Source organism: Ranitomeya variabilis, chromosome 8 (assembly GCF_051348905.1).
Source record: "Ranitomeya variabilis isolate aRanVar5 chromosome 8, aRanVar5.hap1, whole genome shotgun sequence".
NCBI classification, from domain to species: domain Eukaryota; kingdom Metazoa; phylum Chordata; class Amphibia; order Anura; family Dendrobatidae; genus Ranitomeya; species Ranitomeya variabilis.
Genome location: NC_135239.1, coordinates 161,082,434 through 161,097,468, shown reverse-complemented (window position 1 = coordinate 161,097,468; position 15,035 = coordinate 161,082,434). Strand labels below are relative to the sequence as shown.

Genomic DNA, 15,035 nt, shown 5'->3' with positions numbered 1-15,035 from the left:
CAGTCACACATGAGAAACACTGTATTAACCACACAAAGAACTTTAGGATCCAGTTTTCAAGATTTGTAGGGTCCCAGCGATCAGACTTCCAGCGATATCACAGTAGATTTATCACCTATCCCATCAATAGGTGATAAATGTATTTAGTGGGAAAAACCTTTTAATAGTAATCAAAGACACATAATAACCATATACCAGGAGCAAATGTAAGAGGAATAATAATCCTATGGCACACTATGTTAGGCATGCCATCTATGGGGAACTTACCTGAGATATATAACCCTGGGGTAAAGCCCCCTCGCCCGCTCCCCTCTGGGTCTCCGTCTCCTTCTTCGCCTTCTCCAGCTGCATCTTTAAACTCTGGACCTAAATATGAGCAATGCATAGTAATTCATCACCATAAAGCCCCTCAACTACTGGTAAAGGCAGTATGAAGTATAGCTCCATCTACACTGGTGTCAGATTGGTTCTGTGAGGCCCCCATTATCTTCAGGGGGGAAAATAGGGCTGCACTAAAAAAATAAGTCGTAAGTCAATGCAGAAAAAGGAAAGATCCTCCTGCGATGGAAGGTGTGATTTCTAGATAAAATGTCACATTTATTAGTACATTTGAAAGCCACAAAAGTCACTGGCACACCACAGGTGACCCACAGAAAAAGTCAGCGCATTGTGCTCTCTGGTTTGGCGGAAGGCAGGGAGCTTTCTTGGACCTCAGCAGGTTCTCCTTCATGATCTCGTGCTCCAGCATATGCCACCTTCACGCCTTCATATCAGCGGTCAGGATATTCCTTACAAGAGGCCACAGTTTCCATCACAGGAGAGCAATCCCAGCTTCTGTCCCTAAATTTCTCATGTCCCCATGTGTCACCTGAAGCCTTGTTATTGCATGGCACAATACAAGCTTCAAAACACAACAAAGTGTAGAAATAAAATAATAGCACTGTACGTACCTGCTTCTCAAGTGCCGCCGTGCTTTCTCCACCAGTCCTGTTTCTGCTCCCGCCTAGTAGACACGTAAGGGACGTCTGCTTTGTGTCTCGCAATGGTAGCCGCTCCAGCTCCCTCCATTTAGCCTCAATATCGTCACCGAGGCGTTGCTTTTGCTCCTCTGTGAGTGGGGTCTGTGTGATACGACGTGTAGAAGAAGAGTCTCCTCCAGGGGGCGCTTCAAACCAGCGTCTGCGCTCCTCCGATCTCTGATCCCGTTCATCTCCGGGGGACAGCGGGGACAACTCTACATAATCAAAGGAACCCTGGCGAGATCCTGCCAGCTCCACTTTCCTGGCTCGGACTTCTGAGCCAAGCCGGAGTTCATCTGGTCTCTGACTCTGCCGCGTGGGAACAAATGTATTCTCCTTATTGCTCTCCGACAGCCTGAAAAAGAGAAATGTGCAGAAATGCAGGTATAATGTACACCAGTGCCACCATCTGCAACAGCGCTCCTCAGCACGTATGAAGGCGGGGGCAGTGATGCCAGCGCTGAGTGGGCACAGGGCTCACGTGACATGGCACGCTCACGTGAACCCCAGGAATGAGAGTGCTGGAACAGCACCGGGACGGGAAGTGAGTATAGGTGCTTTTACTTTAACGGGGCCAAACATGGGATACGAGAAGGGGTTATCCTAGTAGTGGACAACCCCATTAACATAGTGATGCGTGTAAAGTAAACAAAGCCTGACCAAGTCAATGCACTGCCAATGTCTTAGGTAAACTACGCCCGATCAATTCCACTCCCCCTGCTGTTTTCACATTTGCAATTGTGTTCTTTTTTCATGAATTCATAACCTTAGTTCACGCCCGTGCTTCATATATGAATCCAGCTGTTCTGTTCAGAATAGTCACTTTTCAGATGTAAAAAAAAAAAAAAAAATCCACTAAATAATTAATCAAATTGCCTTTTTCCACCCCAAAATGTTTTATGGCATCACATATGTCTTGCATTGCTGCCCTAACACCTCACATTGTTCATGTATGCATGGTGGAAGGAAAGCTGAACTGTAGGATCCTGAAAAATGCAGTAAAAAAGCAGCAAAACCCGATTTTTGTTTGCAGCCTTTTTACTGCCCAGGGATCAGGTTTTGGCTGCAGAATAAAGCAATGTGAAAACATAGCCAAAGGGATCAAAACTCCCAATAACTCCCATATCTTACAGATCGTTTGCCTAATCCATTTATGGAATATACAATAATGAAGATGCTTTTAACTATTTTGGAATAAACATTGATGTTATCCTTTAATTTATCATATCTGCTGTAAAACCTAAAAAAAACAAGCCAATAGTCACCAAAATGTTATTTTGGCATTTCACTTGGCTAATTGACTTAGTGGGACTATGCCGCATATATCTGCAATCATCATGTCATTTTCATGTTTGATCAGGTATTGGGCATATGAGCTATTAAATACAAGCTCAATAACTCCTGGATGTTGGATTTTTGCAGGGGCAACTATCTCACCTGGGTGCAGCAGCCATGTCAGATTACACAGGAGAGCGGTGCTACACAAGCCCTTCATTTCTTTAATGGTGGTCAGAGCTTTACTTTTCTGGATACAGGCCATCATTCAGGGTATTGTACATGCAGTGTACTATTTTTTTTATTTATTTATTTATTTTTTTAATACCCTCACGACCAGAGGTATTTCCATTTTCTGCTCCTCTAAATCCCAGAGCCATAACTTTTCTATTTTTCGGTCAAAATAGCCATGTGAGGGCTTGTTTTTTGCGGGACGAGTTGTACTTTTGAACGACACCATTTGTTTTAACATATAGTGTACTGGAAAACCAGGACACTAAGTGATGTGAAATTGCAAAAAAGTGCAATTCCAGTTTGTTTGTCTTTTACCATGTTGACTAAATGCTAGAACTGTCCTGCCTTTATGATGTTTTTATCGATACCATTTTGGTGTAGATTCGATCATTTTGATCGCTCGTTATTGCAATGTAGCATCAACCAAAAAAGCGTAATTATGAAGTTTCGATTGGGTTAATCTTTTTTTTTTACATTGATCGGGCCATTCTGAAAACGGCGGTACCAAATATGTGCATATTTGATTTTTTTTATTGTTTTATTTTGATTGAAGTGAAAGGGGGGTGATTCGAACTTTTAATTTTTTGTTTTTTCATGGGAGACTAGAAGCTGCACTACTTTGATCGCCTCTGCTACACACAGGCGATTATCAGCTTCGATCACAGGGTGGCACTCCTAGAAATCTGGCAATGACAACCATAGAAGTCTGTTTCAGGTTGTCATGCCGACCCATCTGTGACCTGCGATCATGTGACAGGGTCACCGATGGCAGGATTTACGACGCACTTTCGGTAAGCGCGAGTTAAATGCCACGGTTAGAAATTGTCAGAGGCATTTAACTAGTTAACAGCCGCAGGTGGATCGCAATTCCACCCGCGGCTGTTCTGGGCACATGTCAGCAGTATATATCAGCTGACATGTGTCCGGAAAGGTGCGGGCTCAGTGCCAGAGCCCACACCAAACAGGGAAAGTCTGACATCGGCATACTATTATGCACAATCTCGTAAAGGGGTTAAATATGGACTCACATCACAGGATCTAATACAACCACCTAGTGTTAGGGTACCGTCTCACAGTGGCACTTTGATCGCTACGACGGCACGATCCGTGTCGTTCCAGCGATATACATACGATATCGCTGTGTCTGACACGCTACTGCGATCAGGGACCCCGCTGAGAATCGTACGTCGTAGCAGATCGTTTGAAACTTTCTTTCGTCGCTGGATCACCCGCTGTCATCGCTGGATCGGTGTGTGTGACGCCGATCCAGCGATGTGTTCGCTTGTAACCAGGGTAAATATCGGGTTACTAAGCACAGGGGCGCGCTTAGTAACCCGATGTTTACCCTGGTTACCATTGTAAATGTAAAAAAAACAAAACACTACATACTCACATTCCGGTGCCTGTCACGTCCCTCGCCGTCAGCTTCCCGCACTGACTGAGCGCCGGCCGTAAAGTAAAAGCAGAGCACAGCGGTGACGTCACCGCTGTGCTGTGCTTTACGGCCGGCACTGACACAGTCAGTGCGGGAAGCTGACGGCGAGGGACGTGACAGACATCGGAATGCGAGTATGTAGTGTTTTTTGTTTTGTTTTTTTTACATTTACAATTGTAACCAGGGTAAACATCGGGTTGCTAAGCGCGGCCCTGCGCTTAATAACCCAATGTTTACCCTGGTTACCCGGGGACTTCAGCATCGTTGGTCGCTGGAGAGCGGTCTGTGTGACAGCTCCCCAGCGACCACACAACGACTTACCAACGATCACGGCCAGGTCGTATCGCTGGTCGTGATCGTTGGTAAATCATTTAGTGTAACGGTACCCTTAGTGTCCTGGAGTTAGAAAATGTACAAAGAAAAGCGACAAAACTGATAAGGGGCATTGAAGATGTTAGCTCTCAGGAAAGACTTATTAAAGAATTATATTTATTTAGTCTTGAAAAGAGACGTTTAAGGTTTAAGGGAGAACATGATTAACTAAATGTCCCATACAAACTATAATCAAAGGCTGCTTCATGTAAACCCCCTCTAAAGACAATGGGGGCACTCCCTCCATCAGAAGAAAGAAAGGTTCAATTTCCCCAGGAGACAAAAAGCAGAAGTAACTGTAGAAAGTGCAGAACCAGAGACATGCCCTGGAACAAAACAAGGCCTAAGGGTATGTGTCCACGGGCCGTATTACATCCGGAATAGCTGCAGATTGAACGCTGCGTGGAGCCGCAGCGTTCAATCCGCAGCATCAAGATGTTACAGCATAGTGGAGGGGATTTTATGAAATCCCGTCTCCACTATGCGTGGTAACACGCATCCGGCGGCCCTGCGTTTCCGGACATGCGGCGCGTCTTTTTAGAACACAGCATGTCCGTTTACCTTGCGGCGCCGCCCTATGTGTGGGGTGCGATGATTCCGGATGTGTGCAATGAACACATCCGGCATCATCGAGTCTACAGAAGGGGGTGGCGCTTTGGACGGAGCGAGTTTTCTGCTCCGTCCAAAGCGCCGGCCATCCTGAACATGGACACATACCCTAACAGTCACATGGGGGTATACGGAGACTCTCGCCAAGACATCATACAGCCAAAGATCGCTGCTACATAGCACCACAGTGCTAATTAACCCCTTAAGCCCCGAGGGTGGTTTGCACGTTAATGACCGGGCCAATTTTTACAATTCTGACCACTGTCCCTTTATGAGGTTATAACTCTGGAACGCTTCAACGGATCTTGGTGATTCTGACACTGTTTTCTTGTGACATATTGTACTTCATGATAGTGGTAAAATTTATTTGATATTACCTGCGATTATTTGTGAAAAAAACAGAAATTTGGCGGAAATTTTGAAAATTTCACAATTTTCCAACTTTGAATTTTTATGCAATTAAATCACAGAGATATGTCACACAAAATACTTAATAAGTAACATTTCTCACATGTCTACTTTACATCAGCACAATTTTGGAACCAAAATTTTTTTTTGTTAGGGAGTTATAAGGGTTAAAAGTTGACCAGCAATTTCTCATTTTTACAACACCATTTTTTTTTTTTAGGGACCACATCTCATTTGAAGTCATTTTGAGGGGTCTATATGATAGAAAATACCCAAGTGTGACACCATTCTAAAAACTGCACCCCTCAGGGTGCTCAAAACCACATTCAAGAAGTTTATTAACTCTTCAGGTGTTTCACAGGAATTTTTGGAATGTTTAAATAAAAATGAACATTTAACTTTTTTTTCACAAAAAATTTACTTCAGCTCCAATTTGTTTTATTTTACCAAGGGTAACAGGAGAAAATGGACCCCAAAAGTTGTTGTCCAATTTGTTTTGAGTACGCCGATACAACATATATATGGGGGTAAACCACTGTTTGGGCGCATGGCAGAGCTCGGAAGCGAAAGAGCGCCATTTGACTTTTCAATGCAAAATTGACTGGAATTGAGATGGGACGCCATGTTGCGTTTGGAGAGCCCCTGATGTGCCTAAACATTGAAACCCCCCACAAGTGACACCATTTTGGAAAGTACACCCCCTAAGGAACTTATCTAGATGTGTGGTGAGCACTTTGACCTAACAAGTGCTTCACAGAAGTTTATAATGCAGAGCCGTAAAAATAAAAAATCATTTTTTCACAAAAATAATCTTTTCGCCCCCAATTTTTTATTTTCCCAAGGGTAAGAGAAGAAATTGGACCCCAAAAGTTGTTGTCCAATTTGTCCTGAGTACGCTGATACCCCTTATGTGGGGGTAAACCACTGTTTGGGCGCATGGGAGAGCTCAGAAGGGAAGGAGCGCCGTTTGACTTTTCAATGCAAAATTGACAGGAATTGAGATGGGACACCATGTTGCGTTTGGAGAGCCCCTGATGTGCCTAAACATTGAAACCCCCCACAAGTGACACCATTTTGAAAAGTAGACCCCCTATGGAACTCATCTAGATGTGTTGTGAGAGCTTTGAACCCCCAAGTGTTTCACTACAGTTTATAACGCAGAGCCGTGAAAATAAATCTTTTTTATTTCCACAAAAATTATATTTTAGCCCCCAGTTTTGTATTTTCCCAAGGGTAACCGGAGAAATTGGACCCCAAAAGTTGTTGTCCAATGTGTCCCGAGTACGCTGATACCCCATATGTTGGGGTAAACCCCTGTTTGGGCGCACGGGAGAGCTCGGATGGGAAGGAGCACGGTTTTACTTTTTCAACGCAGAATTGGCTGGAATTGAGATGGGATGCCATGTCGCGTTTGAAGAGCCTCTGATGTGCCTAAACAGTGGAAACCCCCCCATTATAACTGAAACCCTAATCCAAACACACCCCTAACCCTAATCACAACGGTAACCCTAACCACACCCCTAACCCTGACACACCCCTAACCCTAATCCCAACCTTATTCCCAACCGTAAATGTAATCCAAACTCTAACTTTAGCCCCAACCCTAACTGTAGCTTTAACCCTAGCCCCAACCCTAACTGTAGCTTTAACCCTAGCCCCAACCCTAACCCTAGCCCTAACCCTAGCCCCAATGAGAAAATGGAAATAAATACATTTTTTTAAATTTTTCGCTAACTAAGGGAGTGATGAAGGGGAGTTTGATTTACTTTTATAGCAGGTTATTTAGCGGATTTTTATGATTGGCAGCTGTCACACACTGAACGACTTTTTATTGCAAAGAAATATTTTTTGCGTTACCACATTTTGAGAGCTATAATTTTTCAATATTTTGGTCCAGTCATGTGAGGTCTTGTTTTTTGCGGGACGAGTTGACGTTTTTATTGGTAACATTTTCGGGCACGTGACATTTTTTAATCGCTTTCTATTCCGAATTTTGTGAGGCAGAATGACCAAAAACCAGCTATTCATGAATTTCTTTTGGGGGAGGCGTTTATACCGTTCCGCATTTGGTAAGATTGATAAAGCAGTTTTATTCTTCGGGTCAGTACGATTACAGCGATACCTCATTTATATCATTTCTTGTTATGTTTTGGCGCTTTTATACGATAAAAACTATTTTATAGAAAAAATTATTATTTTTGCATCACTTTATTCTGAGGACTATAACTTTTTTATTCTTTAATGATGCTGTATGGTGGCTCGTTTTTTGCGGGACAAGATGTCGTTTTCAGCGGTACCATGGTTATTTAGATCCGTCTTTTTGATCGCGTGTTATTCCACTTTTTGTTTGGCGACATGATAATAAAGCGTTGTCTTTTGCCTCTTTTATTTTTTACGGTGTTCACTGAAGGGGTTAACTAGTGGGTCAGTTTTATAGGTCGGGCCGTTACGGACGCGGCGATACTAAATATGTGTACTTTTTTTTTTTATTATTATTATTTAGATAAAGAAATGTATTTATAGGAGCAATATTTTTTTTTTTTGGGGGGGGGGGGGGGGGAGAGATTTTTTTGGAGGAAATTTTTTTCTTTTTTTTTTTTTTTTTTTTTTACACATGTGAATATTTTTTTGGGTTTTACACTATAACATTGCCCCAGGGGGGGGCATCATGTTATAGTGTAAGATCGCTGATCTGACACTTTGCTGTGCACGGTGTCAGATCGGCGATCTGACGTGCACAGCTCCAGGCTTCCCGGCGCCTGCTCTGAGCAGGCGCTGTGAAGCCACCTCCCTGCAGGACCCGGATGCCGCGGCCATTTTGGATCCGGGCCTGCTGCAGCAAGGAGGAAGTAAGAGACCCTCAGAGCAACGCGATCACATCGCGTTGCTCCGGGGGTCTCAGGGAAGCACGCAGGAAGTCCCCTCCCTGCGCGATGCTTCCCTATACCGCCGGAACACTGCGATCATGTTTGATCGCAGTGTGCCGGGGGTTAATGTGCCGGGGGCGGTCCGTGACCGCTCCTGGCACATAGTGCCGGATGTTAGCTGCGATAGTCAGCTGACACCCGGCCGCGCTCCCCACGTGAGCGCGGCCGATCGCATATGACGTACTATCCCGTCACTGGGAATCAAGTCCCAGGTCACCTTAACGGGATAGTACGTCATATGGAATTAAGGGGTTAATGGGCTGCATGGAAGGTACTGTGATAGGCAGGTCACAAAAAATTCAGATGGTTTAGCCATTAGCCACTTGTTTGCCATGATCGCACTAGTTTGCAGATCTCAATGTGCCCACAATCACCTGCATTATGCTGTGACGCAGAAGTGGCACATAGCGACCTTTTGATGTGAAAACTGTACAGCGGCCAGAGTGAATTGCCTAAGAGGCAATTGTAAAGAATATTGGGGATATAATTTCAAGTCAATCATTTGTATCCTATTTGGCATGGGATTATGAAACCCCCTTAGGGTACTGTCACACAGTACCATTTTGATCGCTACGACGGTACGATTCGTGACGTTCTAGCGATATCGTTACGATATCGCAGTGTCTGACACGCAGCAGCGATCAGGGATCCTGCTGAGAATCGTACGTCGTAGCAGATCGTATGGAACTTTCTTTCGTCGCTTGATCACCCGCTGACATCGCTGGATCGTTGTGTGTGACAGCGATCCAGCGATGTGTTCGCTTGTAACCAGGGTAAACATCGGGTAACTAAGCGCAGGGCCGCGCTTAGTAACCCGATGTTTACCGTGGTTACCAGCGTAAACGTAAAAAAAACAAACAGTACATACTTACATTCCGGTGTCTGTCCTCCAGCGTCTCAGCTTCTCTCCACTGTGAGCGCCTGCCGGCCGGAAAGCGAGCACAGCGGTGACGTCTGACGTCACCGCTGTGCTTTCCGGCTATGGCGCTTACACAGTGGAGAGAAGCAGAACGCCGGGGACAGACACCGGAATGTAAGTATGTACTGTTTGTTTTTTTTACGTTTACGCTGGTAACCACGGTAAACATCGGGTTACTAAGCGCGGCCCTGCGCTTAGTTACCCGATGTTTACCCTGGTTACCGGGGACTTTGGCATCGCTCCAGCGCCGTGATTGCAACGTGTGACCGCAGTCTACGACGCTGGAGCGATAATCATACGATCGCTGCGACGTCACGGATCGTGCCGTCGTAGCGATCAAAATGGTACTGTGTGACAGTACCCTTACTTGTGCAGCTGTAACAGGACACCTGGCTCAGGAGGGGGGCCCAGCATTCTCAGCTTCAGAGAAGAAATTCACACCCCCACCAGCTAGCTAGTATCAAGCTACTACAGGAAGACCCCCTGTATAGATGCCATGCGGTCTAACTGCTTAGATAAGTCTGCTATGATTTCATAAGGAGAATATGAACTTATCGTAAGTCCTGGTCACACACCAGTTACATTTTCAAGATCTCTGAAACGGACCGAACACTTAGCTTTTGGAGTTTTTAGCTGCTAGAGGCAAGGGGATGAGATTTAGGTTCAGCTCAGAGGGCAGGAGCGGAGTGACCCAAAGGGGATAAAGGCTAGTGTAAGGCCATGCTATGCTGCTCAAGCTGTTATGCTTGTTGTTCACTTTGAAAGTGGGGGCCACGTCGAATAACGTGCTGTGAAGGAACTAGGAACCAGCTAGTAGCCCATCCCCCCTGCGGCCCAGGGTAGAACATCAAACTGGTAATTGACATAATCCATCCGCTTATATCTTTTGTACTTGCATATCTGACCATTGAAGTGTAACAGATGCTTACTTGGTTACATCAGGGATGGAAACTGGGTGGACATTTTTTCTCAGTGCTTCGATCCAGTTTCTCCTTATACCAGATGTCATGGCGGAAAGTGTGAATACACCTTCATTTGTCTAGAAGAAGAGTAAGATGTTTAAAAAAATGGCATGTCCAGATAAATAATAATGGTGAACTATCCTGACAATATGTCATTCATATCAGATCACTAAGGATCCCACCGGTCAGCTGCTCTTAGAGCTCTGGCCTAATAGAACAGGAGCTGATCTTCAGCACTCGGCAGCAACCACTACACACTGAACAGAGTATCAGTTCAACTTTATTCAATGTTTACATCCCTTATGTACAGGCGCAAAAAAAAAAGTTAGTAAGGGTTGCATATGCCTGCAGTGTCGGGGTACAGACGACCTGAAACATCGCCTTACTGCAGGCAGCACAGGAAGGTTTTATCTGGAGTTTACCTTTCCTTTTCCAAAAACGTAGTAATATAAAATATCCTCTTCTTCCAAAAGTACTGTCTATAACACTCAGCAATGGGTAAAGCCTTGTCTGCATGCGGTCTTATTAGACTACTGCCATAAAAAAGGGCAATGGCTGCTGACTGGTAATGGACGATGGTAGCAAAAAAAGTGTCCACATCAGTTTTTCTTCTAGATAAAATATCAGTGACATAAAATACTACAACACACCGACATATGAACATGTAAATTCTGCAAATCATCTCACATGAATCTGGAAGCCATAATTCCTCTGTACAGCAAATTCCGGCACGTCAGTACAAGTTCGCAGATCAATCTCCCCATCTAATTCATCTGCCTGAGGAGTGGAGGAAAATGTGTTAAGACTTGCACCATTGCTCCCCACTCGCATTCACTTTTTCATTTCTTATAAAGCTGCTATCTACGCGCCGATCTACACACAAAGCTCTGCACAAAATGGTGAGCGACAACGCAGACTTAGGACGAGTCAGAACATTGTAATATCGCACAGCAAAGTTACACCTATGTAGTGTTAGGAGACTGCTAAATGTGATAGAAACACCACGAAACTGACAAACTCTACCCTAAATATAGTCCCCATAAACGCAGATCCTTCAGTACACACATCACACAGACCCAATAAAACTGAAATCCTGGGCACGGCCTCCTCCACACTTAATGGTGGTGCTGCAGGAGACAGGGTATTTGTATGAGCACCCTATTAGAATTGTATTTTTACCAAAATTCCTCCCTCTTCAAATGGGGAAAAATACATCAGGAAGATCTGATTATTGAGAGTATAATCTAGTTACATCAAACTCTAAAAATTCAGCATTTTCAAATACAAACTCAGAAAATGTAATATCTGGATTTTTTTCTAGTACATGGAGCAAACAAATCTGTGTATGATGGCTAGTGATGAGCGAACGTGCTTGGATAAGGCGTTATCTGAGCATGCTCAGGTGTTATCCGAGTATCTAAGGTCTGCTAGAATACTATGAGTCCCTGCGGCTGCAGGTCTCTCAGCTGTACAACCGCCGCAACACATGCAGGGATTTTTTTTTTTTCTTTTTAACAGCCGCAACACATGCAGGAACTGTTTAAGGGTATGTGCACACGCTGCAAATTTTGCTGCGGATCCGCAGCTGTTTCCCATGCATTTACAGTACCATGCAAACCTATGGGAAATGCAATCCGCAGGGCACATGCTGCGGAGAAAAACGCGCGGAAACTCAGCGGTTTATTTTCCGCAGCATGTCAATTCTTTGTGCGGAATCCGCAGCGGTTTTACACCTGCTCCAATAGAAAACTGCAGGTGTAAACCCGCAGCGGAAACCGCAATAAAAACCGCGATAAATCTGCAGGAAAAACCGCAGCGGTTTTAACCTGCGGATTTATCAAATCCGCTGCGGAAAAATCCGCAGCCCTCACAGATACGTGTGCACATACCCTAACAGTCGCAACATATGCAGGAGCAGGGACCCAAACATAGTATTCAACCACACCGAAGACACTCGGATAACACACTCACTCATCACTAATGATGACTAGTTGAGCGAGTATGCTCGTTACTCGGGTTTCTCTGAGGATGCTCGGGTGGTCTCCGAGTATTTCGGCGTGCTCGGAGACTTAGTTTATGTTGACGTAGCTGCATGATTTGCAGCTGCTAGACAGCTTGAATACATGTGAGGATTGCCTGTTTGTTAAGCAACCCCCCACATGTATTCAAACTGTCTAGCAGCTGCAAATCATGCAGCTACGTCAACATAAACTAAATCTCCGTAAATCTCCGAGCACGCCGAAATACTCGGAGCATGCTCAGAGAAACCCGAGTAACGAGAATACTCGCTCAACACTAATGATGACCTCTGGCCACGTTACAAAAAACCACAGTGGTTTCCTACTTATTTCTGCTCCTCTTTGGAGAGAACTTGGAGGAGTCTCCAACATACACTATTACACCACTGTAATGCATCGAACCTTCACATAACCCTTCATTTCTACATTTCTTACAGCTCAACTTGGCCGACGTCCATAATGACTGTTTATGTTTTACTCCTTTTTCATCCCTGATTGATGAATTCCTCAAAACTTGCACAAATGCCTCCCAGAAGTGATCCGGACACAAACCAACAGTTATTATACAGCAGAGAAGCCACATTTTGGTTTCTATAGACATATTTCCTTAGGGGTCAGATTCATATAGATGGGACTGTTAGTGGCAGCTGCATGCTGCCAGCAATCCATGCCAGGGGCTGAGGGACAGTATTTCACACTAAGGCCGGACCTACATGTCGCAGATGTTCAATGTGGAAGAAACACAGAGAAAGGCTATGTCCACCATACGTGTAAAACAATGCTCCATTTTACAGCACCAGCAAATTTAATAAGATTTCTGAAATGCACACGATGCTTTTTTTTCCCCATGTACCGTATATTTTAAGCATCAATGCATTTTTCAACTCTGCATTGTGTCAATTCTTTTAATGTTCTTGCAGCCTTTTTCAACTACACAAATGAATGCATAAAATGCTCACGTAAAAACGCATTAAAAATGTGCTCATCCTACGCTGCATTTTTCCTGCCAGGAAATGTGTTTTTAGTGCAGAAAAAAAAAATGCTACAAACAAACACGCGCACATACCTTATACAGTTCTAGCAAAGTCGATAAGATTTTTAAAATCTCATCTCCATGCTGCAGAAATTTTCCACACGTAAATTGGTCTGCTGTGCGGATTTTAAAATCCCTAATATGTCAATGCTTTGTGCAGATTTTATTGCAGTCTTCACTCTTGCATTGCATAGGGTGAAATTCACAAAAAAAATCTGCATGTGACAAAAGTGGATTTTGATGCAGAAACAAAGAGGAAATGCTGTGATTACAAAACATGAAATCTGTGCAGCGGGGCTAAAAAAACAAACAAACAAAAACCCCGGAGGAGGGTTGGGGAAAATTGCTGCATTGGACCAAGTATACTCCTGGAGCTGCATCCATACCCGTCACAGATGAGGAATTGCTAGTCTTTGGTGCTAACTTACAAGGCATAATAATATTCTGCAAAATACTCCACACATGCTTACAATATGCCACATCATCCTCCGCAAAAAATAAAGCATTGTGATGGCCAATTACTGCAGATTTCTAATTAATCCTGTGGTTTTATGAAAACTACGGTGCGCAGCCCAATAATTGATACATCACTGAAATCAGGGTCCTTGCCTCTGCATCATGCTGCTATCAGATAATGTGGGAAAAGCCCGGAAACAGATTTCTTTCAAGATGTTAGTTGTATGTTTCATGGATCATTACTGTAGAAAGGTAAGGGACGTCGCTTGTTTCCTTCAGTAAAGTGACTGCAGACTCGTAGCCTATGTGACTGCGGACTTGCGAACACTCACATCACAGGCACAGCGCACTGTGAAGATTCTTCCCTGCCACTGCTGGTCATTTGACAGCAAATATGTGATTTGCTTACTTTGGGCCACATTCCGACTAGATGTGTACAGCCTCGATCAATGCACTAAATTGAGCGAGGCCACGCACGTCTTTTCGGCGTGTAACCGTATGAATGCAAATCACATACTTGCATTTAACATGGCAAAACATTCCCCATATATCCATTAAGGAAACCCTAACATGACCTTTTTTTCCTTCTTTAAATGTGTGTACATGTGCATGCAATGTCATGTCAGTTTGTTAACCCCTTCCCGACCTTTGACGCATACGCTGCGTCATGAAAGTCGGTGCCAATCCGACCTATGACGCAGCGTATGCGTCATGGAGGGATCGCGCTCCTGCAGATCGGGTGAAAGGGTTAACTCCAATTTCACCCGATCTCCAGGAACAGGGGGAGTGGTGCTTCAGCCCAGGGGGGGTGGCTTCACCCCCTCATGGCTACGATCGCTCTGATTGGCTGTTGAAAGTGAAACTGCCAATCAGAGCGATTTGTAATATTTCACCCCAAAAAACGGTGAAATATTACAATCCAGCCATGGCCGATGCTGCAATATCATCGGCCATGGCTGGAAAACCTAATCTGTCCCCCCCCCACCCCACCGATTGCCCCCCCAGTGCTCCGTTACGTGGTCCGCCCCCCTAAGTCGTCCTGTCCGCTCCTCCGTCCTCCTGTCCGCTCCCCCCGTGCTCCGGTCCCCCCTCCCTGTGCTCCGGTCCCCCCCCCCCCCTGTGATCCGATCACCCCCCCTTAATACTTACCGGGCCTCCCGGTGTCCGTCCGGCTTCTCCATGGGCGCCGCCATCTTCCAAAATGGCGGGCGCATGCGCACTGCGCCCGCCGAATCTGCCGGCTGGCAGATTCGTTTCAGATGTATTTTGATCACTGCGATATAGCCTATCACAGTGATCAAAATAAAAAAAATAGTAAATGACCCCCCTTTATCGCCCCCATAGGGACAATAATAAAAATAAATAAAA

The 15,035-nt window shown here is 44.7% G+C and overlaps 1 protein-coding gene across 3 annotated transcripts in view; it reads right to left on the bottom strand.

Annotated features, from left to right (window-relative positions):
• The window catches only part of TRIOBP (TRIO and F-actin binding protein), a 55,254-nt gene that overhangs the window by 17,804 nt on the left and 22,415 nt on the right, over nt 1-15,035 (bottom strand). For all 3 annotated transcript variants that reach the window (XM_077276549.1, XM_077276551.1, XM_077276550.1), the window contains exons 4-7: nt 10,848-10,937; nt 10,128-10,237; nt 951-1,374; nt 268-366 (exon numbers count right to left, since the gene is read on the bottom strand). In XM_077276549.1, coding sequence (XP_077132664.1) covers nt 268-366; nt 951-1,374; nt 10,128-10,237; nt 10,848-10,937 — 723 coding nt within the window. The remainder of the gene's footprint in view (nt 1-267; nt 367-950; nt 1,375-10,127; nt 10,238-10,847; nt 10,938-15,035) is intronic.